This window comes from Bombus vancouverensis, chromosome 16 (assembly GCF_051014615.1).
Source record: "Bombus vancouverensis nearcticus chromosome 16, iyBomVanc1_principal, whole genome shotgun sequence".
NCBI lineage: Eukaryota > Metazoa > Arthropoda > Insecta > Hymenoptera > Apidae > Bombus > Bombus vancouverensis.
In genome coordinates, this window is record NC_134926.1 from 10,898,712 (window position 1) to 10,922,500 (window position 23,789).

The following is a 23,789-nucleotide window of genomic DNA, read 5'->3' on the forward strand; positions in this document are numbered from 1 at the left end:
CTTATGCTAGTTATTTTTTTCAATAAAATGATATTATTTAATTTTCTTATCCTTCTGAGACTAATTGTGCAAGAAAAAATATACAAACCTCTCTTATACAAATATTCATACATCTTTTAATGTCTACAAGTTTTAAAGAAAAAATATTTCATTTTCATATAATATTCTCACAATTTCTTAAGTTGGTAATATCTACGTAGAGCTAAATGATAAATATTAAAAGACAGGTTATACCTCACGTGTTCTTTTTCAAAAAGGTTGTAAGCAAGATTTGCGATTTCTTGTTTTCTTCATCTAATTCTCTTTGTATAAATAACATATAATATAATAATATATAATAATAGATGTAATAACATATATAATAATATGTAATAACAGAAAATGTAAAGGTTGTATAGACGAAATAAAATATCACGTTCCGTTTAATAAAAATATCAAAACTTGTTTAATAACAATCGTGGCATAAAATATATTAAAATGGGACGAAAAGCTAAGTTTAATGATACAACTGTGTCGAGTGGTCATGGAAGAAAAGCAAAGAAGCAAGGAGATCCAACATTTCCAAAGGGAGTACTAGGTATGCAGAGAAATTTATTTATGCATATACATATACCTGAAGTATGAGTATATATATTGCATATTGCATGAGTATATAGAGAACTAATCATATAACTTTTATCTAGTAAAAGAAGGAAAAGAGTTAAGTCATAGACAGAAGCAACGAGCAAGGAAAAGATTATTAAAGAAACAAAAGTTAAGTGAAAAAGTAAGGAAATTACAGCAAAATAATGGCGAGAAGGTGGATGACGCTGTAACTGAAGACGTAAGATTTCTTTTTTTTCTCTAATGATGAAGTCTTAACTTATGTGTTATATATATATATATATATATATATATATATATATATATATGTATATATATATGTATATATATATAAACATAATATAAAATATATATATATATATATAAGTACACAACAACATTAGTAAAATATACCGTTCTATGTATTAGAATATAAAAGATATCTCAAAACTATTAAAAATAAAGAAAACGAAGAAATCTCTTAAAGAAGGACCAAGAAATGACAGTTTCGGTCGTAAAAATGATCAAATGCAGTTTGACAATGATATTAATATATCTGATAATGAAGGAGTAATACAAGACAAGCAACAAAAGATTAAAAGAAAGAAATTACTTGACAATGACACAGAGGACGAAACTGATAAAGGATCCAGTGACAATGAAGAATATGGCCAAAATGGAGAAATGGATTATGAGGAAGTAGATCAAAGTGAGGAAGATGGTGATAGTTCTAATAACGATGATGTTGATCTACTTCCTATTGAAAAAGCAAATAAGAAGTTGAAAAAGAAGCAAGAAGAAGAACAGTGAGCATGTCTTATTATTCTATTAAACTTTTCATTTAAAATCTAATTAACTTCCTCTTTATTAGAAAGCTAGCAGAGGAGGAAATGCATGATATGACCCTACAGCAATGTGTCTTTACTTTTCCCACTAAAGAAGAGCTTGCAGATGTTACTAATCTGAAAGATGTACAACAACGTATAAAAGACGTTATTATGATATTATCAGATTTTAAAAGGTTGCGCGATATAAACAGGTATATGTCTTAGGGTTAAAGGATTTTATTTCATCGAAGAATTCCAAGGAATTGTACACTTTTATCTTTCTTGAAGATCGCGTACTGAATATATGGACCTTCTTAGAAGTGATTTATGTACATACTATAGTTATAATAATTTCTTGATGGAAAAATTGATACAAATATTTCCACTGGACGAGTTATTAGAATTTTTGGAAGCAAGTGAAGTCCAGAGGCCTATGACGATACGAACGAATATATTGAAAACACGTCGTCGCGACTTAGCTGAAGTATTTATTGAATGAAATATGTAATAGATATCTTCAGTATCCTTTAATTTATCATGATATTAATATTTCAGGCTTTGATCAACAGAGGGGTCAATTTAGATCCTATTGGCAAATGGACAAAAGTTGGATTAGTGATTTATTCGTCGCAAGTTCCTATGGGTGCGACACCAGAGTATTTAGCAGGACATTACATTCTTCAGGGTGCATCTAGCTTCTTACCTGTTATGGCTTTGGATCCTAAAGAAAACGAGAGGGTTCTTGATATGTGTGCCGCGCCCGGAGGAAAATCATCACACATAGCAGCGCTTATGAAAAACACAGGTGTACTCTTCTCGAACGATGCAAACGAAGAAAGGATAAAAGCAGTTGTCGGCAATTTTCACAGACTTGGCATCACGAATTCAATCGTTTGTACTTACGATGGGCGAAAGTTACCAACAGTAAGTATTAATAATATGTATGAACACGTCGAATATATGATACGGTCAAATCAATTAAAATGTATAATTTTCAGGTGATTAAAAGTTTCGATAGAGTATTATTAGATGCACCATGCACTGGTACTGGTGTTGTTTCAAAAGATCCAAGTGTTAAAACAAACAAAGATGAAGTAGATATACAGCGTTGTTGTACATTACAAAAGGAATTACTTTTGGCGGCTATAGATTGTGCTAATGCACGTTCGGAATCCGGTGGGATTATCGTTTATTCTACGTGTTCGATTCTTCCGGAAGAAAATGAATGGGTTATTGATTTTGCTCTTAAGAAACGTGATGTTAAATTAATACCAACTGGACTAGAATTTGGCGCCGAAGGTTTTACCAGTTATAGACAATACAGATTTCATCCTTCGTTGAAATTAACCAAACGATTTTATCCCCATGTGCATAATATGGACGGATTTTTCGTAGCGAAATTAAAGAAGTTCTCCAATATTGTTCACAAAAACAAAGATGCAGAGGAAGAAACTTTTGATTAATGGTCGTTTTTAAAATAAATTAATATTTTTATAATAGTTGTAATATTTGGGAAAATGCTGTGCAAGCAATTTAAGTATATTAAAAAATATATATAATTTGTCTGTACAAGATTTTATATTTTACATTAACTTTATATATAAATTATTTCCATAGTTACAGTGTTATATTTCAGATTATACATTGCTTGTATATTAATTAAAAGAGTAAACAGCCATTTTAATCGTCATATAAAATAGTCGTAAAATTTTTATACTCGGTAAATTTATGAGGCCTTTCCATTAATGGAAAAATATACTTTTTAATTCTTTTTCACATAGTTTTTTCACGTCATCTGAAATAAAAATTATTACTTACATTTATATAATTTTATGTATATACATACATACATGTACAACGTATATACCTTCTATTTCCATTATACTTGCACTTTTTTGTTGAATAACTACAAAAAATTCCCTCAAGTTCGATAACTTTCCAACAACCCAATAATCGCTCATAGTTTTTATAATTATCTCTCCAGCCTCTTTTAATCTGAAATTATAAAAAAAAAGTGTATTCTATTTGTAAAATAATAATCTTACATCAAAACATTATTGTGTTATGTACTAACTTATTGGTGTCATTATATATATCAGTGATAACTCTCAACACTTCGGGCGTTGTAAGCACATTAGAACATCGCCTATTATCCGGATGTATTGTACTTTTATACGCTAAATTAAGTTTATTAAAATACAGGTACTTGCAAGATTCCGACGAAACTATTACGTGTTTAGCACATTGTTCTGCAACCGAACTAACAAGTGTAGTTAATTGTGGGCCAAGAAAACTATCCAGGCTTTTAAAGAAATCTATTAACAAACTTGTTTTGCCTGTAAAATAAGCACCCCAATTTTAAAGTTTTTGCATGATTATTTCAAAAGAAGAGAAAAAGAAGGGAATGGTACTTACTGTCAACAAACAAACATATTGTAGCGCTTAATGCTCTGTAAACAACTAAATATAACGACACCGGTTTTGTAGAATAATTGATATATACTTTAGGAGATTTACCAATTAAGCTTGGTTCATTAATACTAGATGGGCCAGTGACAAATCTATAACATATATATATATATGTATATGTATATATATAACTTATTATTTTGTTATATATAGAAGATTAAATTATTTTGCATGTACTAACTTTCCATAGTGAGTGGTAGTAAATGGTGAAGGTGAATTTCTAGGCATTGAACCCTCGTGTAATTCTTTTTCAAGATGAGCTGGTAAAAGCGTACTTACTAGATAATTATAAACTACTTGCATATCCTCCGGCTCCAAACCACTCCTAAGTGATAACGGGCATTAATTCTTTAATTGTTATACATATATTACATTATAATAGTATGACAGCGTTTACATTACTAACCACACGACTTGATCGTTGTAAAGAAATGCAGTATATTTCACTTGAGAAAACATGGCTTCTACAAGATTCATAAAACATTGAACCCGTAAAAATGTTATTTTGTCAAGAGGTAAGAATTGTAAGCCTTGGAAAACATCCAAAATATCACTATTATTCAACTTTAAAGACATTAGATACTGTAAAAAATACATGATATTGAAAATTATATCGAAAAATACAGAAACAGTACATTTTAAGAATTCCCCTTACCCTTGAATAAAAATGTTCAAGTTTGTGTTTTAATAACGTTATCGACCCACAATCAGGTTCATTAATAATGGTGTCAAATGATCCCATAAATAGTCTAAACATAACATACGCTTGCTTCAATATAGATTGACAAACACTGCTAGAAACTTCATCGTATTGATATTCTGTATATTTGTTACCATCTTTCTCTTTCCATATGTAAGGTACACCGACAATCTATGAAACAATTGAAATCTATGAACAAATATTCATGAATTTTATATGATATAAAATATTACATGCTACATTCTTTTATACATTTTCTGATAGCAATAAAATCTTACCATCACCATCCAAAAATTTGATTCTGGTTGATAATAAATTTGACGAGTTTTATGTGTATGACAATAATCGCATGGTTGACCAGGATTAAATGATCTAAAAATTTGAAATGCAAGAACATAATCTTAATATTGTATGTAAAGATAGGAACTTTAGAATCTAGAAAAATATGTTTATACATACTGCGCAAATTTAATAATTGCTTCGCTGAGTCCTATATTTTTAATTTGAACATCTAAATCTCTTTCTGGATAATAATAGAGAATCTTTTTTTCTTCCTGCATGCAAAAAATACACAAGAACACACTTGCATTGTACGTATGTAGTGTGTAAGAATTTTGTAATTTTTGTATGTAAATATTTTATTGATAAATTTAATTTACTTGCCTCTCCCTCTTTTTTTGCATATGTGCCATTGAATATATAAAAATGTTCTAATGTAACCTCCGTTTTCGATGACATTTTGACAAATAATTTAAACAAAAGATATTTAGCCCTTTTTTCATATAAAATGCAAAAACGTTACCACAATAACTTATCGATTTAAACGCTTATTTGCGTTTTCTTTGCTGAAACATTTTAGCCAACAAATAAAGAACAACTTTGAACAATCAGTATGCAGTTGATAAATTATTTTGAAAACTTAATACATAGATGTTGAGGTGGCAGCACGCTTTATTGTCACCAGTGTCATGTGATATATGATGTGTTTCTCAACATTAAATATTATATACGTATAGATTTTATAATAAAATTAAATATATATTACACGTTATTTATATTTATTATCGTTTATATTTCTCTGTAATGTTAATTTAAATAGGTAAACCTTTATGACTTTTAACATACAAAAGATCAAAATACAAAAGATAATATCACAGACAAGGCTTCTTGTATCATATTTGGTTTACGAGTAATTGCTATTTATGTGTGTTGTCGGGAGCATGTTATAAATTAACAGCCTAATTGTTATAAATGAATAGCATGAACGTTATAAATAGACTGCGGATTTTTATGCATTTATAGGAAATTTGAATGTGCAAAATTACATAGAATATACATAATATGAAAAAATACGTATGTAAATAAATAAAGTTTAAAGTACAGTGCTTTGTATAATACTCGATAGGTAAAATAGTTTTCTACCGAGATTCTACTTTTTTAAGCATATTCTCAAATATAGAACTTCCATAGGAATTCACGGTCTAGTTATAAATGAATAGCTTAAATGTTAAAAATCGATAATTTAAATTTTATAAATTAACTGCCTGTATATCTGTTTTATTGAATGTTTTGCCAAAATACAACAAATATTAAAATATATATCAACATGAGTAAATTAGTTGTAGATTTTTCAAATTTTGTCATGATATTAACAAAACTATCGTAAACTTGAATTATAAGAATTAGGGACATGAAAATCTTTTCGTATTTATAAAAATTTTCTTCCGTAACTACAAAAACGTGTAATTAAATAAGTTCGACTAATAAGTGTTACATCTTGGCGACATTTCCACGAATGCGAAAAGCCCACGAAACTTCTATCGATAACCATGTAAAATCGAAACTCGTGTTATTCGATTATAACGAATTTCACGTATTACGTGTACAAAACTGAACATAACAAATTTGTCGTGATGTGGGTAATGATTAAATTTAGATAACGCACAGTAATGAGCAACATGTGATAATAAAAAATAAGGGCGAAGAGTCTGGAAAAGAAATTGGTCTTTAGGTGTACAGAAGATCGTAACGATACACCAATGGCCTATCAAACTTTCCGGCAGGAGTACATGCAAATACCTGTGGTGACACGAGCTTACACAACAGCTTGTGTCATCACGTCTCTTGCTGTGGTTTGTAAAATGTTCTTCTCATAAGATAGTTTCATATCTGCAAAATGCCATTTTCAAAATGTAATTATCAAATTATTTTTATTTTCCCACTTTAGCAACTAGATTTGGTATCACCATTTCGATTGTATTTTAATCCCACGTTGATCATTGAACAATATCAGGTAAACAAGTATCTATTAATTATTACTCCTTAGCTTCCTATCAGCTTTGCGCATTTTACGATTATTATCTTTTGTAATATAAATATTCTTTCAGCTATGGAGATTGATAACTACATTTTTATTCTTTGGAAATATGGGTTTCAATTTTCTTTTCAATATGATCTTTACTTATCGATACTGTCGAATGTTAGAGGAAGGATCGTTTCGCAGAAGAACAGCTGATTTTGTAATGATGTTCATTTTTGGGGGCATATGTATGATTGTATCCTTTTTAACACTTCATTTATTGTCTTTCTCAAATTACAGATAAAGTAAATATAACTCCAATATATTGTATTATGTGTAATTATCCTAAGCTTACTATAGACATTTGCATTTTTTGTTAATTTGTTATTCCTGGGCCATGCATTGACAGTTATGTTGGTTTATGTTTGGTCTCGGAGAAACCCATTTGTTAGATTAAACTTTTTTGGACTTTTAAATTTCCAAGTAAGTTTTTAATTTCTTATTTTATAGAGGGAAAAAGAGTGAATTGTTTTTAAATGTATTTTTTTTTTTATCAATAGGCACCATATTTGCCTTGGGTGCTTCTTGGGTTTTCTGTACTTCTTGGTAATACAATTTGGGTCGATCTAGTCGGAATGGCTGTGGGACATATGTATTACTTTGCAGAAGATGTATTTCCGCGTTTACGAGGAGGTTTCCGTGTTCTTAAAACTCCACAAATACTGTAAGTTACTTGGATAAAAGGGTTATCATTACAAATTATATGTCGTAAATGCGATATTATCATTTGTTGTTTGTTCACAGTAAGACTTTGTTTGACGCACACCCAGAAGATCCAGATTATACTCCACCGCCTGAAGATCGTCCTGGTGGATTTAATTGGGGTCAAGAAGCCAATATGCAATGATTCTAAATTCAAGGTCCTGCTTCCAAACCATCTCTTACCAATTGGCATATCAAGTAAACTTTTACACTGCTACATATACAACATTGTTCCTTGATTTTCCCAGTCACTAACAAAAGTACTAAACATTTGCAGCCTTGACATTATGTGACATGTAATGGAAAAATTATAACAAAGATAAGACTTCCAATTTTCTACAGGGGTTACAATTTTTCTACAAAAAAATTTCTGTATGTATCTCAGAATATATTATGCAAGTAACATACATAAATGAAAACAGTATTTCTCAGATAATCGACTATATTGTGATATATTTATAGCGCTTACGATTTTCCAAGAATACAAAGAAGTTTCATATTGATAACATATACGTTAAAAACGAAATATTTTGGGGTATATCTGTGTTCATTAATTAACATAGATTGTATCAGATATAATTTGCGAAATTTCTATATTGTATAAATTTTAAGATATCTATGTGAAAACAATGCAAACTGTCCTACTCTAAATTTTCTTTGAAACTTCATTTTAGTAAGTATTTAATCTATGATAAAATTCGTTTAAATACTGTTTTCGTAATAATTATATTATGCACAGCATGAATTTTTACTACAATCTTGTGCCTGATACAATATACAATTTTAACTGAAAATAGAAAATTACAACTTTTAGATTTTTGCTGTGTAACATTTTGTTAAACAAGAAAGGACTCGTATACTAGAGTATAAAATACTATTTTTAATGTTTGCAGAAACACAAAATTGAAACCCCTGATTCAAAAAGATTCTATTGTAAAAATCTTACATAATCGAATGATGTAAATACTTTTATTTATTCTCCTGTTATAAATAATCCTCCAGTCTTTTTTAATTATGTAATAATACATTTGATACCATGTCTGAAGATATATAATATTGTAAATAACAGAATACATCACAGTTTCTTTTTTCACGGGCATTTGATAAAAAATAATATAAAATATAGTGTTGTTTAATTTTAAAATAAAACATAAAATGGCATTCCCTTTTTGTGATGTTTATAATTTGCGAGTAAGAATGGAAAAAGATACTAGTAAATTAACGAAGACAGTTGGTAGTTCATAGGTAAATGTAGTTGTTTTCATTTTTCTGTTTTCTCCTAGTAAACTAATGACCTTTACCGTCAATTGATTGCTCGATTCAGAATTTAGAATATCATATTACATGTTATACTGTGATGTATTCATATTACTTATCAAATGATTGCATTCTACTATATATAATAAAACAATACATTTGTTAAACTTAGTATGACAATGTGTACATCGGCAAAAAGCCAAAGTATTACAAAGAATTTCCACTTGAACGATTATGTACTACTTACTAAGTAGAGGGTAGTTAAAACTGTGAGAGACTTGTGCGTGTAACTCGCGTCCTTTTGGAAAATAAGCGATGTTCTGTTGCTAGCGCAATTAAAAATATATCTTATACTCTAAGTATACTGTAAGCGTGGAAGTTGTAGTTATATCGTCCAAAAGAACGCAGTTAATATACCGAAGACTTTAACAATTTTAACTGCAAGAATCCAGGCCATGAAAGCCTCGGGGATTTAACTAGATAGTATCCCTTTTGTAAATATTAAGTAAAACTGTTATTTATATGACCATTACGATGAAATAAAATGGTTCAATTTAGTTTGAAATTATTATTGTATAAATTCATGTTATTAGTCTATACATAGTAGTATAAGAGATCGAATGCATTTAATTCTCAATTAAACTTTAAATACATTTGTTCTTACATGAACATTCGTGAAATTTACTGTAATTTTTTGAATATATAATCACAACGAGATACATAGTTTTCATTCATAATACATTACAGTGTTGCATTATTATGTTATTGTGCCATATGATATGTACTGTTACCGTCCGCAAAAGTAACAACTTTTGTAACTTCTTGTTTGCATATATTTGAACAAACTTGTATACTTACATGCAAATTTTTGCTAGTCAAAAAATGAGTTTAACCATCGATGTTCTTTTTGAAAAATAACGTTTTTTATAGCGGTTATAGAAAAAATTAATTAAGGTGGGAAATGATTTACAAAACCATTTATTTAGATTTAAATAATAAATGATTATCATAACGAGATATCATGATGTATAACTAGGTACATATACGCAATGACATGGACTATAATACAATGATCAAGACTCTATTGTACATACTTTATTATATTGCCACCGTTGCTAAAAGCACTGTAATGTCATCTGGTTTACCACCTAAAAAATAGAAGAAACATGTTTTGGATATACACATTAATGTTTATATTAGTTTTGTTTATCCTACAATAAGTGAAATGATTATCCTATTTAAACAAATTAGTAATAAAATCCCTTTTGAACCATCAATGTGTTTACTTTGAGAGATAGCTACTTGTTTGTTAGAAAATGAAAAAAGGGAGAGTAAAAAACAAGAAAAGAAAAAAAGGAAAGAAGGGAAAGGGAAGAAAGAAGAAGGAAAAAAACAGCATATTTGTATAAGCTTTTTATTCTAGATGTAAGAATGAAGAAGTAGTTAAAAAAGTACAGAAGGGAAATTGCTTTGTTACAAAGTTCTTACCAAAGTAAACAACATTCTGTACATGCATAAGATATATAAGAAAAATTGTGAAATGTATGGTACGAATAAATTGAATATATTTTTTATTAAGAACTATGTGTTTCTATAACTGGAAAATATTAAGACTACGCATTCGAATTTGGCATTCGAAATAATTATATATGGTAGTTTAAGCGTCGACATGGTTTACATACCTATAGTATCAATTCCGTTCTCTCTAGCACTTTGTGCAAATGGAGACATAAATGCGCCGTCAAAAGCTAAACTACGAGCCATCCAGGCTATCGAGTTGGCAACTCCCTGTATCTTAGTAGGATCTCTTTCTCCTTGAACTTTACGCATTTCCGTGATAAGTAATTGATCAGGCACATTATCAAATACCCCATCTGTTGCTAAAAGAATTACATCACCATCTTCAACTCCAAAACTCGAAGTATCCGCAGATTCTGGACTATAATTAAAATATACGATATTGTAAATAGAGAAGTACGTTAACGAGACAATATATTAAATACATAATGTAAGTTGACAATGTACTCGCAAAGCATAATACCTGTCGCTAAGCACCAGACCAGAATGTCCTGGAGGTGGAAGAGACAACTGAAACGGGGTATTAAAGTAGTGTTGTTGTTCGGAAGAACGATGAACTACTTCTCCTTTTCTTACAACTACGAAGCCACTATCACCGATATTAGCTGCACAAATGCTGCTTGTTTCTTTATTGAGAACTATAACGCATGCAGTACTGCTACCTGAAAAAGCCACACAACACATTACATTAATCGCATTAATGTAACCTTGTTTCTCACTTTTCCCTGGAAACATAGAATCTTCACAAAATATGAAAAAAAAAGAAAAAAAAAAATGTGTAAACCACAAGTTGCTTCTAATACCTAATATGGGTTGTTTACTTTCTAGTAATTCATAGTAACTACGTGCTAATAAACCAGCTGGTTCAGAAGGTTTGAACCTGCCCATAGAGACCAGTCTTTCACAAGTTCTCATGAGGAAACTAGAAAACTCTCCTGGATCGATTCCATAATGCCTCCATCCGCCTACACCATCCGCTACGCCTAAAAAGGTCGAAGAATTGTAAAATTCTACTAGACAAGAAAATGTCTAATAGCAATAGTCGAGATTAGGATTCTTATGTTTTACCGAAATGTTTTTCTTTTTGACAGAGAATCGGTATCGATGGATATAATTGGAACGACAAGAAAAAGTATAAAACGTAAAACATCTAGGAGTTTTGCAAACTATCAGTCATGTGCGAATACAGGGCAACGCGTTGCAACGATAGGACTGTTTTTCCATGGGTCTGACAGACTAACATTACCTATTACTTCGACAGTCTTGAATTTGGCACTAAACCAAGCATCATCACCGAACTGTCCCTTACGTATACGTCCTCGTGTAAAATCTTTCGGAAAACCACACACAGCCGAAATGAAAGATGCTTCGCGGCGTTTATTCACGTTAGGATCAGCGCACGCTGTATAATTTGATATGCCATTCCATATCGTCCGAGACAGCAGCCTCCCGGTCCAATAAATGGACTGCATTGTACGGTGAGGCTCAAACTTTTGTGACGCACATCTTTATTAACTAAACGACGAATCTGCATGAATCGTGCAGTCAATTCACAAGTGTATCGGAGGCATGTTTTGTTGTTTTTGTTGGAGGTGCATGTAACATTGATCAAATTTATCAACTATTCGCTTTATCGCACTTGGCATCGACCACTCTGTTCTCGAATTCCGATTCACGCGAGAAGAAACGAAGATCGGCGTGACCGCGATTCCAATTGAAATTATCTCTTGGTACGATGTAACCCGAGAAAGTACCTACTGGTGCTACAGTGCTTCTAGCTAATCGACTTGAACACCGTTAACATTGCACCTACATACATAACAACATATGCATGTACATAATATATGCTTCGCATCCGACTTCAGACTGAGGTACACGGGAGGTCTGATAAGAGCAAGCTCCTAATGTCGTCAAATGTGCTTTGCAAATCGACTGCTAAGTCAAAGAGCACTGGAATCTAATAGGTATTTTCATTGAGTAATTTCTAGTTTTACATTTAACGCCATCCTTGGGTGAAAACGATAACTACGAACGGGGTCGTTGCATGCGAATATCGCGAAGCGAGAAAGCTTAGTTTCGAAACGATTCGATGTTTTTCAAAATTACATATTAAAATTCGAATCCCCTCGAATAGAATTTGATAGCTTGAAATTTCCAAAAGTCATGGAAGTCTTGTCGATCAGTGTCGAAACTTGTTCAAAGTGATTCGGACTGTTTGTTGTTCAATCCACTAGTAGACGAAGCTTAACAATTTGATCGAAAAGCTTTCCGGCTTAGTAAACAAATTGAGAAACATTTGCCGATCACTAAAAACCTTACCTAAAATCTTCATCATATCACCGCGAGAGTTGCCTGTGTTCCTATGTATGTATGCGACAGTTTTTCCATCATATCCAATTGTTGAAAGATGAACTTTTTGTAGCGAGATTGTCGTTAAAATAGGAATTAAAGAGCAAATTAAAAGATCATTCGCCAAAAGAATTGACAATTTTGTAAAATTTACGAAGAGATAAAAAGGTAAGTGTCTTTGAATTTTTAATAGTAAACGAAAACATACGTATTCACATACGTAAGAGAAAAACAAGAAGGTAGTTTTTGTTTCTGCTACAATATTGGTATCACGTTTAACCGTTGCATTAAAAATGTCACCACTGTTACAATTACTATTTTTATTCGTAGGAAATCGGTTTTGTCGACACGATACGAATTAATATGAAATTAAAAGTTTAGATCGCGATCGATAAAAATGAAATTAGGTAAAGAAGAGCCTGAAGTTGGTTACGCAAGTCGAAGAACGCCACCTGCGATTCTCGAACAGTGGCGGGTATCGACAGTTCCACATGTGGTGTCGGCATGGTTCACGAATGACGAGTTGAAAGTTCGATTTGAAAGAACGTTGTTTGAAGAAAAAGAACAGGTTTTTGCTCGAATTGCGTGGAAATTTCAAGATCCGTAACAGCTTGCAGCGAATCAGTTACGATCGGTGAGTGTGTATTCGTTGTTTCTATTTTATTTTTATTTTTTTGGGATTGATCGTAAGAAACAGGAATCGATCGATTGCAAGAAGATTAGAGGGGGAAAAAAGGGAGAAAAGATAGGCTGGACTCGACTAATTTCCCTGTTTTTCGGATATCGTACAATCAACTGTAAAACAATCAACTATAATGAGATTGTAAATAAGTTGGGAATAAATATCCGGTGGGCGGGCGAGAGAGTGTAAGCCAGAGTTATTAGTTTTGGAGAAAAGCATTTATAATACTATTCAAAGTGGAACGTAAGCCGAGGACGTATTAGATTTTGGATATACTACTGGATTAGCTAGTAGGATTTCAGTTAAAAGAGCGTCTCAGTAAAAGAGAACAATGTAGAATATCGTAGATATCGGTCGTTATCCTGCTTTGACTAAAATTCGTCCTACACTTTTGAACCGATCCACCGGATTAATAGTCCAAGATATTCTACTTGGAAAGGGGGACATACGAATAACAGCGATGCGTTTCTTCGAGTAAATCGTTTTACTAATGTTTATTAATAAACATTTCATATAGATTATTTTAATTCATATAATTTAATACCTGTTTGCCGTTGTTTTTGTTGTTCTTGATGTTGCGATCAATAGTTTATCGTTATTTACACTATTCAGTATAAAATGCGAGTTCAAGATTAAATCACACCACTATGTTTTATAGACACTATCTGTCATCGATTAATAATTATCAATGCTTGTACTCAGGAAAATGCGAAGGGGGCAGTAGGGCAGTATTTTCGTTATCACTAGTGTTGTTGGTATTTAATTCTTTAGGGGAACCATTATTTATGTTACAATCTAGACTAAAATTATCGTCTAGTGGGCATTTGTTAATATTAGGCAAGTGATTAACATCGATTCCACGAACGTCGGGGAGCTTTTGTTGGTGGGATTGAGCATTTTCAGTCTCGTCGTTATCGAGACCGTTATCAGTGTGGGGTGGGGATGGATAATAGCCGCGCTGCTGTATTGGCAGTTGTTCCACCGGCAGTTGGTGGTGTTGTTGTTGTTGGTGTTGACCTTGATGTTGTTGCGACGACGGCTGCGGCGGCGGCGGCGGCTGCTGCTGCTGCTGCTGCTGCTGCTGGAGCTGCGACTGCTGCGCGTGATGGTGGCAACGATGCTGTTGCTGCGGCTGTTGACGATGCTTTCGTTGAGAATGATGCAGCTGTAGCAACTGCACCGTGCTACCAGTCATTGCAGGTGGCGGCGGTGACGGCGGCGGCGGCGGCGGCTGCTGTGGTGGCCGGTGTTGCACTCCGTCCACACTAGTCCGTCGGGCTAGTTGTTGAGCTTGAATAAATGCATCACTAGAAAATAACAAGATTACACGAGCCCATTGGATCTATTCCACGACCACTAATGCTGCATACACACGCTGCGGACACGCGGATTTTACCCCGCCGATAAGCTTCTAATCCTTCTTCCCCCTTCCCACGCTTTAAACTTACCTTTCATTTCCCTTTCTAACACACGAATCCGCGCGTATACAACTGAGCCGTGTATGCACGCGTTACCGATTTTCTCAACCAAGTTCAATGCCAGAACGTCGTCTTCGATTTTCGTGGAAGCGGAGATCGAAACGGTGCCGAACATAATAACTGTTTCAAACTGTTCGATAGTTTTCTCTTTCGAGAGAAGAGAAAACTATTCGTACGATTGAAACGTAGAAATAGAAATATCGATATTCTCTGTGTTATTAAATATATCGAAATGCACGTAATGGTGTATTACATTTAATATTATATTAAATCAATAGTATACAAATAAATGTAATTGTGCAATGAATGTACATGAATGTACATTATTTATTTGGATATATCTAACGATATAGAGAATATTGATTTGTTTATATCTACATTGCAGCCGCACCAACAGTTTCGTCCCTCATTGTATATCGGTTCTGAGTGAAACAGTTACGGGGATCGAATTGTATCTGCTGTGGATACACAGACAGAGTTCTTGTCTATATCGGTTTCGATTTCGGTCTCGATTTCGGTTTCGGTTTCGGTTTCAGTTCTTTAATATTATATCGGCTCCATATCGGCTTTTATCAATTCCCCCGTTCTCTCGAATTCCCAATTCTTCTATTCGATATTTTAAGATTTATTATCTTTAAAACTTTATTTTCACGAATTACTTAAAAAAAAATTTGATCGAAAAATGATATTAGAACTGTTTTCATGCGCTGCGTGGGAGGATAACGCGTGCGTACACGCATCCATGTGTTGCGTAAAGAGTAAGCTTTCTCTAGCTATTGCGCACGTGCGAAGCCTTGCAGTTGCGGCTACCAACGGTTGCACGTGAAAAGTATGTACATACATATACATATATAGAATACAGAGGTAATTCAAGTATCGTTTGGTAGCTTTGTCGTACGATTAAAGCGTAAAGGTGATGATCGATCGACGAGGAAGGAAATCTTCAGATAAGGATAAGTGCGGCGTCGTTCTAGCGCGTCTTGAACCGCAGATAACCGCCTGTCGAGTAAACGTAGACGTTGCTTTTTAAAGAGATTCATTGCGGAAAAGAAGAGAGAGTCGCTTCTAGGCTCGTCGAGTATCGCTCGTGACTCGCAAGTTTCCACTATCGCCACTTTGCTTGCAACAACTTAACTCGGGTTTCTGGCCATTCGCGAGTATAAATAGAAATAACAGACGTCTCGTACGTAATTTGCAGCACATTCACAGCGCATTGCACACAAGCAACTAAAAGGATAAATTAGCATGCGAAGGTTGGTGTGTTGAATTTTGTCGAATCCGATCGTATCTTATTTTCCCGCTGTCATGTGGAAACTTTGGAGGCAACGGTACAATTTTTCATCAGCTTCGGGACACCTGTATGCTTTATGTGCTTTTATACCGTGATTGGTTCTTTCGATTGTGCTCGTTCAGTGACCTCGAACAAGTACATAGTAGCTGGCTAAAAACGGACTTGCAACTCTCGTTATACGTATGTAGAGATGTAAAAGCCCGGAAGTATGCCGAGTCTATTTATATTCCGTTTCGATCGTCGGACGTTGAGATTTCTCTGGTCGAAGATTGGGATTTCTATTCGATCCGTAAAACCCGCGTAAATTCGTAAACCCATCGAGCATTTTCGGCGAGTAGCTTTCACTCGGGCATGCACCAATCCTTATCTGAATACGCGTTCATCATGGCGATGGGGATTATACGTACTCTACCGTTCATAAGTAACCGGACACTTTGATCGATTCGAAGCAACGCTTATAATCTTTCTATCTGACAATACAATTGTAAAATTAAAAGATCTAAAGGCAAAAAGTTGGCGAAGCAGCAGAATAATTTTATAAGGGCTAAGAAATATATAATAAGAAACATCAGCACTTGATAACGCATATTGATTTTCAAAGATCGATTAAACCGAGCGATAATATGTCGTTATACGTAGATTATATACGAATAGTATACGATGATTATAAAGGATAAAATTCGTCCATGATTTTACGACTGAAATACATCTGCCGAAAGATAAGCCAGTGTTCGGATACTTTTGAGCGTTCGGACACTTTGAGCGTGCGATCACAGTCTGTCTACATATGCACGCTACCGTGCGTAAGTATTTGAACAGTTGCAAATTATTGCAAATATAAGCTATAAAATATCAAATACGAATATATAATGGCCGAAGTAAAGCTGTTTCATTTATTTGTTTCTGATCTCATCTCAGGCAACCATATACACACAGTTAGTGGATATTAATAAAAACGATGGTTGGTGTTAATTAGCATAAATAAGAAAAGTAGAAAAGACTTTAAACGTATTCGTGGGACGTTGAGATGTTGCAACTCTAAGAATTTCTATAGATTCGATCACGTGTCAGCTATTTATCAGAGATACTAGGTATATCGCTTGTTTCAGTATCGATTTATGGGAACCGATTCATAGGAACAAGTAGAGAATTAACAGTAGAGGAACGTAACGTTCTTCTATCGTAACGTTGAAAATATACGGAAAAATATCGGTCTTTCGATATTTTAAAGCGTTTTTAAAGCGAAGCGTTTAAATACTTGTGCACGGTAGCGTATGCACGTGTATACGTTGGAACTTGGATACCCAACGCTAACCGCGGAACGCGTTCGGGGGAACTTTCGTAGGATTGCCAGGGGGATTTGCACGGATCTCTTTACCGAACGTCAAGCTACCAAGCCCGTGTTCGTATTGAAAAAATCTGCGATACCTTTCGCTATCGGGCGTTTCACCCCTAGTATTCGAGCCTCTGTCAGGATCGGCAGTTGCATAAATACCCTCCTCCTTGTACATTTGATGGGAGTGTTGAGAGTGCTGATGGGTGCCGTAAGGACTTCGAGACGATGGCTGACAATATCTACCGTAGGTATCGTCACGGCCGCGGCTACATCTTCTGCTTCTACGTAGGAAATCGGATCAGTTCCTTGACAAGTGTATCACATTTTTTTTCTTTTTTTTTTTTTCAGTTTTCCTTCACGCACGCGTTCTTTTCTATTTCTCTCTTTTCGTTTTCGTTTCTATACGGTTCCTCCTTGTCCGATCGTTTCGCGAATGTACGTTCGCCTAATACCAAAGGGTCCCTCGGACGATCACAGAAAACGATCGATAGACATACGTATATTGCCAATATCTCAAGGTTCTCGATATTATCGTACGTGTAAAGAGACCATCGGAAAAACTACTTCCTTATGCATTTCTACACTTTCTTATTCTTATTATTTTTCTTCTTATGTTCACGCATGTCGGCAACAGGACGACTAAGAGAAAGTTCCGTTTCGATCGACGAGGGAAGCAGCTTTTCGACCAGTTCACCCGAAATACACGATTTCGGTTAGCCGCGATACGCAGCTCGAGAAGCGTTATATCTTCAACACTGGTCAGTCTCCTTTCGGTCTTGACGGAGTAAAGTGCATATCGTTTCTCATTTCCGAATGCAAAAAAATTCGAAAGAGATTGGAAAACAGATTCGTAGCTACTAACAAACCATTCAAAAGCGGATTAAAAGTACGGAAGAAGTAAATTTATATTTATCTGAAGTTTTCGATAAAAAAGACGAACATTTCTATTAAAAGAAAAAAAAGTTGCTAGAAAGATGGCAGAAGGTCATTGATTAGATAGAAATCGACGGTACATCCGTTCTTTTCAAAAAAAAAAAAAAAAAAAACAACAAAAACGCGAACCCATTACGATCGATCTGGTGCGACGATTTACACGTACAATAACGTTAAAGAGCCTGAAATATCGACGATATCCGTTCACGTATCGATGATCTGAGGGTTCATCGGCTCTAACCGAGCCGAATCGAGAAATGCGTGTTCAAGTTGCTTCGAAATATCCCACAAATAATCGAGGTAACACGAGAGGGACACGGTATAAACAGACTCTGCATGTAAAATTCGTGAAAGCTGCACGTGGTCGGCGATGCAAGTCAACGTCGCCGAGATTTTACCAATTATCCGTGTGATCGCGCGTTTGCCTGTAACGTATAACTAAGCTAATGCTACTATATCCAGACGCTTGTTACGTTTGTCTTATAGCTGTAATATGCTGTAATATGCTGTAATATGCTGTAATATGCGCAAAGTTAGGAAGCAAAAATACGTATTGGCGAGAGAAGAAAAAAGTAAGCAACGACGCATTGATAAAAATATTGGTAAGTGAGTGAGTGAATGAGTAGGTAAGTAGATGCGACGGTGAGATGCTAGCGTGTTATAGATGTGTTATACCGATCGAGTTACGTTGACGACGAATAAATGAGATGTAAGTAGCACCGTGAAGCTATACTTATCTTGTCACGTGTGTGTGCGTGTGTGTGTGTGTCTGTGTCACTTATATCAGACCGATAGCTACAACTAGCTAGATAGCCGATTTATCCGTTTTTTTTTTCTCTTAGTACATAGTACTCGCGAATAAGTACATATACACGTACTTATAGCTCGTCCAAGCTTTGCAGCTATGTACGTTGAAATTTCCTCGAGTACGAGAGATTTTATGCGATATAGTTGTAAATGATTTGGCGACCAAGTTAAAAACAACTCGGTCGCGATCGTGGTCAAAGCTTCGTGAAAGAAGAGTGTATCGATCGGATCGAATGACACGTAATGCTGGTAGAAGCGACGAAAACGTCGAGATGAGAACGTAAAGCATGGCGAAGCGCGTATTTCGCATTAGTTCTTACCCTTGGGAGGACTCGCTACAAACAGACGAATCTTTTCTGTAGGGACGATCAGCCTCGCTCTCGGACATGCGCATATCCTCGGAGCCGCTCGGACTTCTGTTTCTAGTCGTGTGACGCTCCAGCTGCTTGATTAGGTCTTCCAAAGTGCGTATGCGAATTATACCGCAAGTCGGCATATGCTCCTCGTACTCCTCGTCCGTTTGGTTGTCGATATGCTTTACGATGTCTTTGCGATACGAATCCGTGGGATAGCAATCTTGCAGAGGTTCCGTTAGCATTTCCGTAAGCGGTTCCGTCAGAGCTTCGTCGTCCATCGGATTTCCGCCAGTCGATGTCGTTCCCGATGTTTCTCGTTGATTCGCCGCCATTCTCAGTGCCTCGATAATGTGCTCGTGATAACCGTTCAGTTGATCCAACGTACGCTCCACGTTAGCTACCGCTCCTCCTCCCACACCTGCTCGATTTTCGTCCTTTTCGTTAATTTTTACCCTTTGTACGTATCTTACGTGTATTTGCAACACGACGTACGCAAACGGTCGATGCAACCAGCTGTATCAGTTTGCGCGCTCGGTACAGCATTTTCGTTTTCGTGCAATCGTTGGCATTTTCAGTTAGCTTTCCGAAGCATTGGAAACGCTGTATTAGAAATTTCATCGGTTCGAGCTCGTTGCATCTGCCCTTTACGTTTCGGCTATTGGTTTACTCGGTTGCACGACTATCGATCATCGCAATACCGTAACTACCGTGTTTCTTTAAAATTCCCTTGCCACGAAACTGTGGAAGATTGTTCTGCTGTAGATCGATGAACGAGACAACTTCGTCCGCTCCCGTATCTCCCTCCTCCTCGCTTATACCGGGCTTCCTCACCTGCGATTTATGCTCCCTGAAAATGTCGACGTGAAAAAACATTTGATCTCGTTGTATCTACTCGATGAATCCGATTCGAGCTAATCGGAGAAGACGAAACGTTCATAGGTTCGGTGTATTTCAATACGTATGTTTACACTTATTACACTCATTATATTCCTTCGTTATCGAAATCGGCGATGAGAAATCGGAATTTCGTTATCGCACACCTTTGAACGTCGAGTCTTCGATTCGACGTGACCGTTTTTGCCTCGCAGAAACCACCCATTTGGTCGCACTCGCGAAAGGCTCTCTTTAAACCGGTGCAGTCTCGTAGTTAGGGTCACGTTCGTGTTTGTGCCTCACTTTTAATCGAGCTATCGATTAAAACGTGACACGAACGCGAACACGACATCGTGTCTTTTCCTTTGACTCTGGTTAAACGCGGAGAATTTTGACAAAATGTACACGCGTATCTTTTCCTTTTTCGTCCGAAATGAATCTGCTTGCCCTTTGTCGATAGTTTATTTTATCGAAGGCTCATCGAATCCAGGCATGCTTGAAGCGAACGGTACATTGGAAAATTCTACGTTTGATCCTTTGCTCGCAAAACACGTGACAAAAAGTATGTATTTCGTCCTTCTTTTTTTCTATATTTTTTTCTTTTTTTTCTTTTTTTTTCTTTTTTTTCTTTTGTATTTCCAAACGATTACACAGCTGCGGTCGGGGCGTTCTACGTTAAACTATGCGAATGCTAAAAAGTAACGACCGAAGCATGCTCGGTGTATCAAGTAGGTACATGTTCTGTGATCTGTAATTGCAAGGAATTAGTCGTTCTAACGAACTAGTAACGAAAGTCGATGATTGTGCGGCGCATTCGAAAGGAAATTGCATGCAGTGCAAAGATGAGAAGACATGGCGTGTAATATTCTGTGCATGCACTTTACTCTTTTCTACTCGAATCGACCACAACGTGCGTGTCGAGAGATACGATAGAGCAGACGATGAATTAGGCTTGCTGAAATCAGAAGCGTGTCACACGCGTGAGAATTAATATGCAATCGCGTTACAACTAGATTTCCCACTCTTTCCAACGAAATATCATAATACCGTACAGTACCAGCTACCGTGAAAAATATAACGGAACGGAAAGTATTACAAGAACGTTGCGAAAAGTCAAGTGGTCTTTGTATACGAGTTCCTACGTTGGTTGGACAGATGAGCGAACGAATTACCAGCTTAATCTGCTTAAAATCGTTGGTAGAAAGAAATCGAAAGATGCCCACCTTGAACGTTGTAGAAAATCTGGGCCAAATGCATCGTGCCGTTATGCGATATCAAAACATCTTTTTTCAACCGAAAATCTAAAGGTAAACGGAAAGAACAAAATACACCCGACAAACGAAAAGACAGTCCCTTCATCGTCTCTTTGTGTTTGCTTTTCCAATAATTGTACAAAACGTATCGCTACTACTGCATTCCTAATCAGTGCTGTTAAACAATGTCACGTTCACAAATCCATCTTACGTATCGTGTACTATCACAGTGTATCTCTGCACGCATGTACAGTGTACAGTGGCTCGCGAAAACATTCGTACACTTTTTTCCGGATATATATTACGTGTGTTATACGAAACGTTAAAAAATCTCATTACCACACTATTATGGCTACTATCCAGATCCAACTACTACCCAACTATCGTAATTATCGTAATCGGATAAATTTCGAACGGCTCTGAAAACGTATAGAGAAGTCGCGGCGAGACATTCGATACAAATATACAGACTAGTCCAAACGAAGCGTTACGACCAGTTTTCTCAGAAACTAATACGAAATTTAGTTTTTTTAATTTTAATTCGATGGCAACACGCAGCAAGGGAGAAAAAGGGGCATAACTATGTATGATAAAAGAAAAAAAAAAAAAAAAAAACAAAATAGTTGGAGTAAATGCGATTCAGTCTTAAGTGTAAGAGATATCTGAATGGTAAAAAATTAGTACCATCTTCCATTTATAAAGATCTTCCATTTTTACTCGCCATTTAGCTCGCCTTGCAAAGATGTATTAGACTTGCTGCACCGCTTAGTTATACAGATATCTTTGTTAGATTCTGAGAAACAGCTTGTAACACCACGTTTCAACCACTGTGTATATTTCCTAGAGATTAGAAAATTATTTAAATAGGCAATCATCCGTGATACTAATAAGTAATACTAAAAAAGAAAAAAAAAATAATTAAGACCTAATAGGTCTCGGTGTCGAGCGGGACCGTCTTTAACATTTCAATTGATCCAATAATAAGCGATTGCTTACACTGCAATATATACGGTATATCTTGCAACATTTACATACATACATATGTACGTATATCGTGGCTGTAATTCTTAACTGTTCTCTCTCTCTCTCTCTCTCTCTCTCTCTCTCTCCGTCTCTCTATACTAGTTGGAAAACCAAGGAAATTGTAATTCAAAGTTTACAAAGTCTAATTAAATTATCGTGCCGAGTTAGGACTTGAAAGAATATTCGTTGTTTTCTAAGTAGAATTATCTTCTTATACCAATCAGACGCGTGTGGATCGGTTAATTACTAGGAGTTGACGGAAACATGGCAGCTGCGTCTCGTTACAGTGCCAATAAAATTTCGATACGTTTTATATAATACAATGCGCACGGTATTAATTTAACAGTTTTCTATGGTACGTGTACGAATACTTTTTCGAGCCACTGTCTATCTCTGTGTACACAGGTATGCACGTGTATGGGTGTGCGTATGACGTAGATGTTTGTATGTAGTTGTGTTTGCCTCTGCACGCGAAAGATATTCAGCTGAACGAGCTCGACGCAAGTTGACGCTCGTGAGCGATATCTTTATCCGTGCGGATGTAGCAACGTTTGCGACTCATTCCGCGAGCCGAGCATCTCTGCTCGCTTCGATAAGGTAAAACGAGTCAGGCCAGCGAAGCAAAAGTTTCCAAGATCGCAGACTTTGTGGTCGCATTCGTATTTGAGCGGGCGCCCTTTGAATTCTTTCTAGAAGCTGGCCTGTCACGTTTTCGACGACTAGCGTGTTCCAGTCTTGAGATCATCGATCAACTATATGGTGACATAACGGCGAGACACATGAGACTTACTTGACTCTTGGCCCGTCTGCGGTGGCGACGCTATTCGGGGGTCGAAACACCACGCGCTGGGTCTCGCCGCGGCTAGAAATATACTAATATAGGCATGCCGCGGGTATTTCACCACGAATTTAACCCCTTGCGGTCGGATTCGTC

The 23,789-nt window shown here is 35.5% G+C and overlaps 5 protein-coding genes across 30 annotated transcripts in view; 2 read left to right on the forward strand and 3 right to left on the reverse strand.

The window, feature by feature from the left end:
- The first annotated feature begins 202 nt into the window (after window positions 1-202).
- On the forward strand, window positions 203-3,237 carry LOC117160172 (28S rRNA (cytosine(4447)-C(5))-methyltransferase). The gene is made up of 7 exons (XM_076625520.1): window positions 203-577; window positions 684-823; window positions 1,012-1,388; window positions 1,454-1,621; window positions 1,698-1,893; window positions 1,965-2,333; window positions 2,408-3,237. The coding sequence occupies exons 1-7, from the start codon at window positions 478-480 to the stop codon at window positions 2,870-2,872; spliced, it is 1,815 nt and encodes a 604-aa protein (XP_076481635.1). The 5' UTR covers window positions 203-477; the 3' UTR covers window positions 2,873-3,237.
- On the reverse strand, window positions 2,966-5,590 carry Ccz1 (vacuolar fusion protein CCZ1). Of its 2 annotated transcripts, none has more exons than XM_076625521.1 (10): window positions 5,238-5,590; window positions 5,038-5,128; window positions 4,857-4,950; window positions 4,534-4,749; window positions 4,285-4,460; window positions 4,060-4,203; window positions 3,825-3,970; window positions 3,484-3,745; window positions 3,277-3,404; window positions 2,966-3,204 (listed from the first exon to the last, which is right to left on the reverse strand). In XM_076625521.1, exons 1-10 carry the CDS (start codon window positions 5,314-5,316, stop codon window positions 3,152-3,154), a joined length of 1,389 nt encoding a protein of 462 aa, XP_076481636.1. In that variant the 5' UTR covers window positions 5,317-5,590; the 3' UTR covers window positions 2,966-3,151. The 2 variants fall into 2 exon arrangements, with proteins under 2 accessions (XP_076481636.1, XP_033196619.1); XM_033340728.2 differs by having other exon boundaries at window positions 5,038-5,132; window positions 5,242-5,586.
- A 682-nt stretch (window positions 5,591-6,272) lies between these two features.
- On the forward strand, window positions 6,273-9,461 carry Der-2 (Derlin 2). Of its 2 annotated transcripts, XR_004464718.2 has the most exons (7): window positions 6,273-6,710; window positions 6,806-6,871; window positions 6,966-7,133; window positions 7,238-7,360; window positions 7,438-7,601; window positions 7,682-7,837; window positions 7,917-9,461. XR_004464718.2 is itself a non-coding variant. In XM_033340735.2 (6 exons), the coding sequence occupies exons 1-6, from the start codon at window positions 6,618-6,620 to the stop codon at window positions 7,782-7,784; spliced, it is 717 nt and encodes a 238-aa protein (XP_033196626.1). In that variant the 5' UTR covers window positions 6,273-6,617; the 3' UTR covers window positions 7,785-9,461. The 2 variants fall into 2 exon arrangements, 1 of the variants encoding a protein (XP_033196626.1); XM_033340735.2 differs by having other exon boundaries at window positions 7,682-9,461.
- A 397-nt stretch (window positions 9,462-9,858) lies between these two features.
- On the reverse strand, window positions 9,859-12,936 carry LOC117160177 (protein phosphatase PTC7 homolog). 4 transcript variants are annotated; one of them, XM_033340733.2, is made up of 5 exons: window positions 12,794-12,936; window positions 11,278-11,457; window positions 10,938-11,136; window positions 10,579-10,835; window positions 9,859-10,044 (listed from the first exon to the last, which is right to left on the reverse strand). In XM_033340733.2, the coding sequence occupies exons 1-5, from the start codon at window positions 12,807-12,809 to the stop codon at window positions 9,995-9,997; spliced, it is 702 nt and encodes a 233-aa protein (XP_033196624.1). In that variant the 5' UTR covers window positions 12,810-12,936; the 3' UTR covers window positions 9,859-9,994. The 4 variants fall into 4 exon arrangements, with proteins under 4 accessions (XP_033196624.1, XP_033196623.1, XP_033196621.1 ...); XM_033340732.2 differs by lacking the exon at window positions 12,794-12,936 and adding an exon at window positions 11,721-12,366 and having other exon boundaries at window positions 11,320-11,457; XM_033340730.2 differs by lacking the exon at window positions 12,794-12,936 and adding an exon at window positions 11,721-12,362.
- Window positions 12,937-13,970: 1,034 nt separating this feature from the next.
- mmd (disintegrin and metalloproteinase domain-containing protein mind-meld) overlaps window positions 13,971-23,789 on the reverse strand; it is a 75,107-nt gene continuing 65,288 nt past the window's right edge. For 13 of the 21 annotated variants that reach the window (XM_076625504.1, XM_076625500.1, XM_033340704.2 and 10 more), the window contains 5 exons: window positions 23,646-23,717; window positions 20,405-20,553; window positions 19,671-20,124; window positions 17,703-17,891; window positions 13,971-14,812 (listed from right to left, as the gene is read on the reverse strand). In XM_076625504.1, the coding sequence (XP_076481619.1) occupies window positions 14,191-14,812; window positions 17,703-17,891; window positions 19,671-20,124; window positions 20,405-20,553; window positions 23,646-23,717 (1,486 nt within the window). In that variant the 3' untranslated portion in view covers window positions 13,971-14,190. The remainder of the gene's footprint in view (window positions 14,813-17,702; window positions 17,892-19,670; window positions 20,125-20,404; window positions 20,554-23,645; window positions 23,718-23,789) is intronic. The other 8 variants (XM_033340708.2, XM_033340707.2, XM_033340699.2 and 5 more) reach the window with 7 other exon arrangements.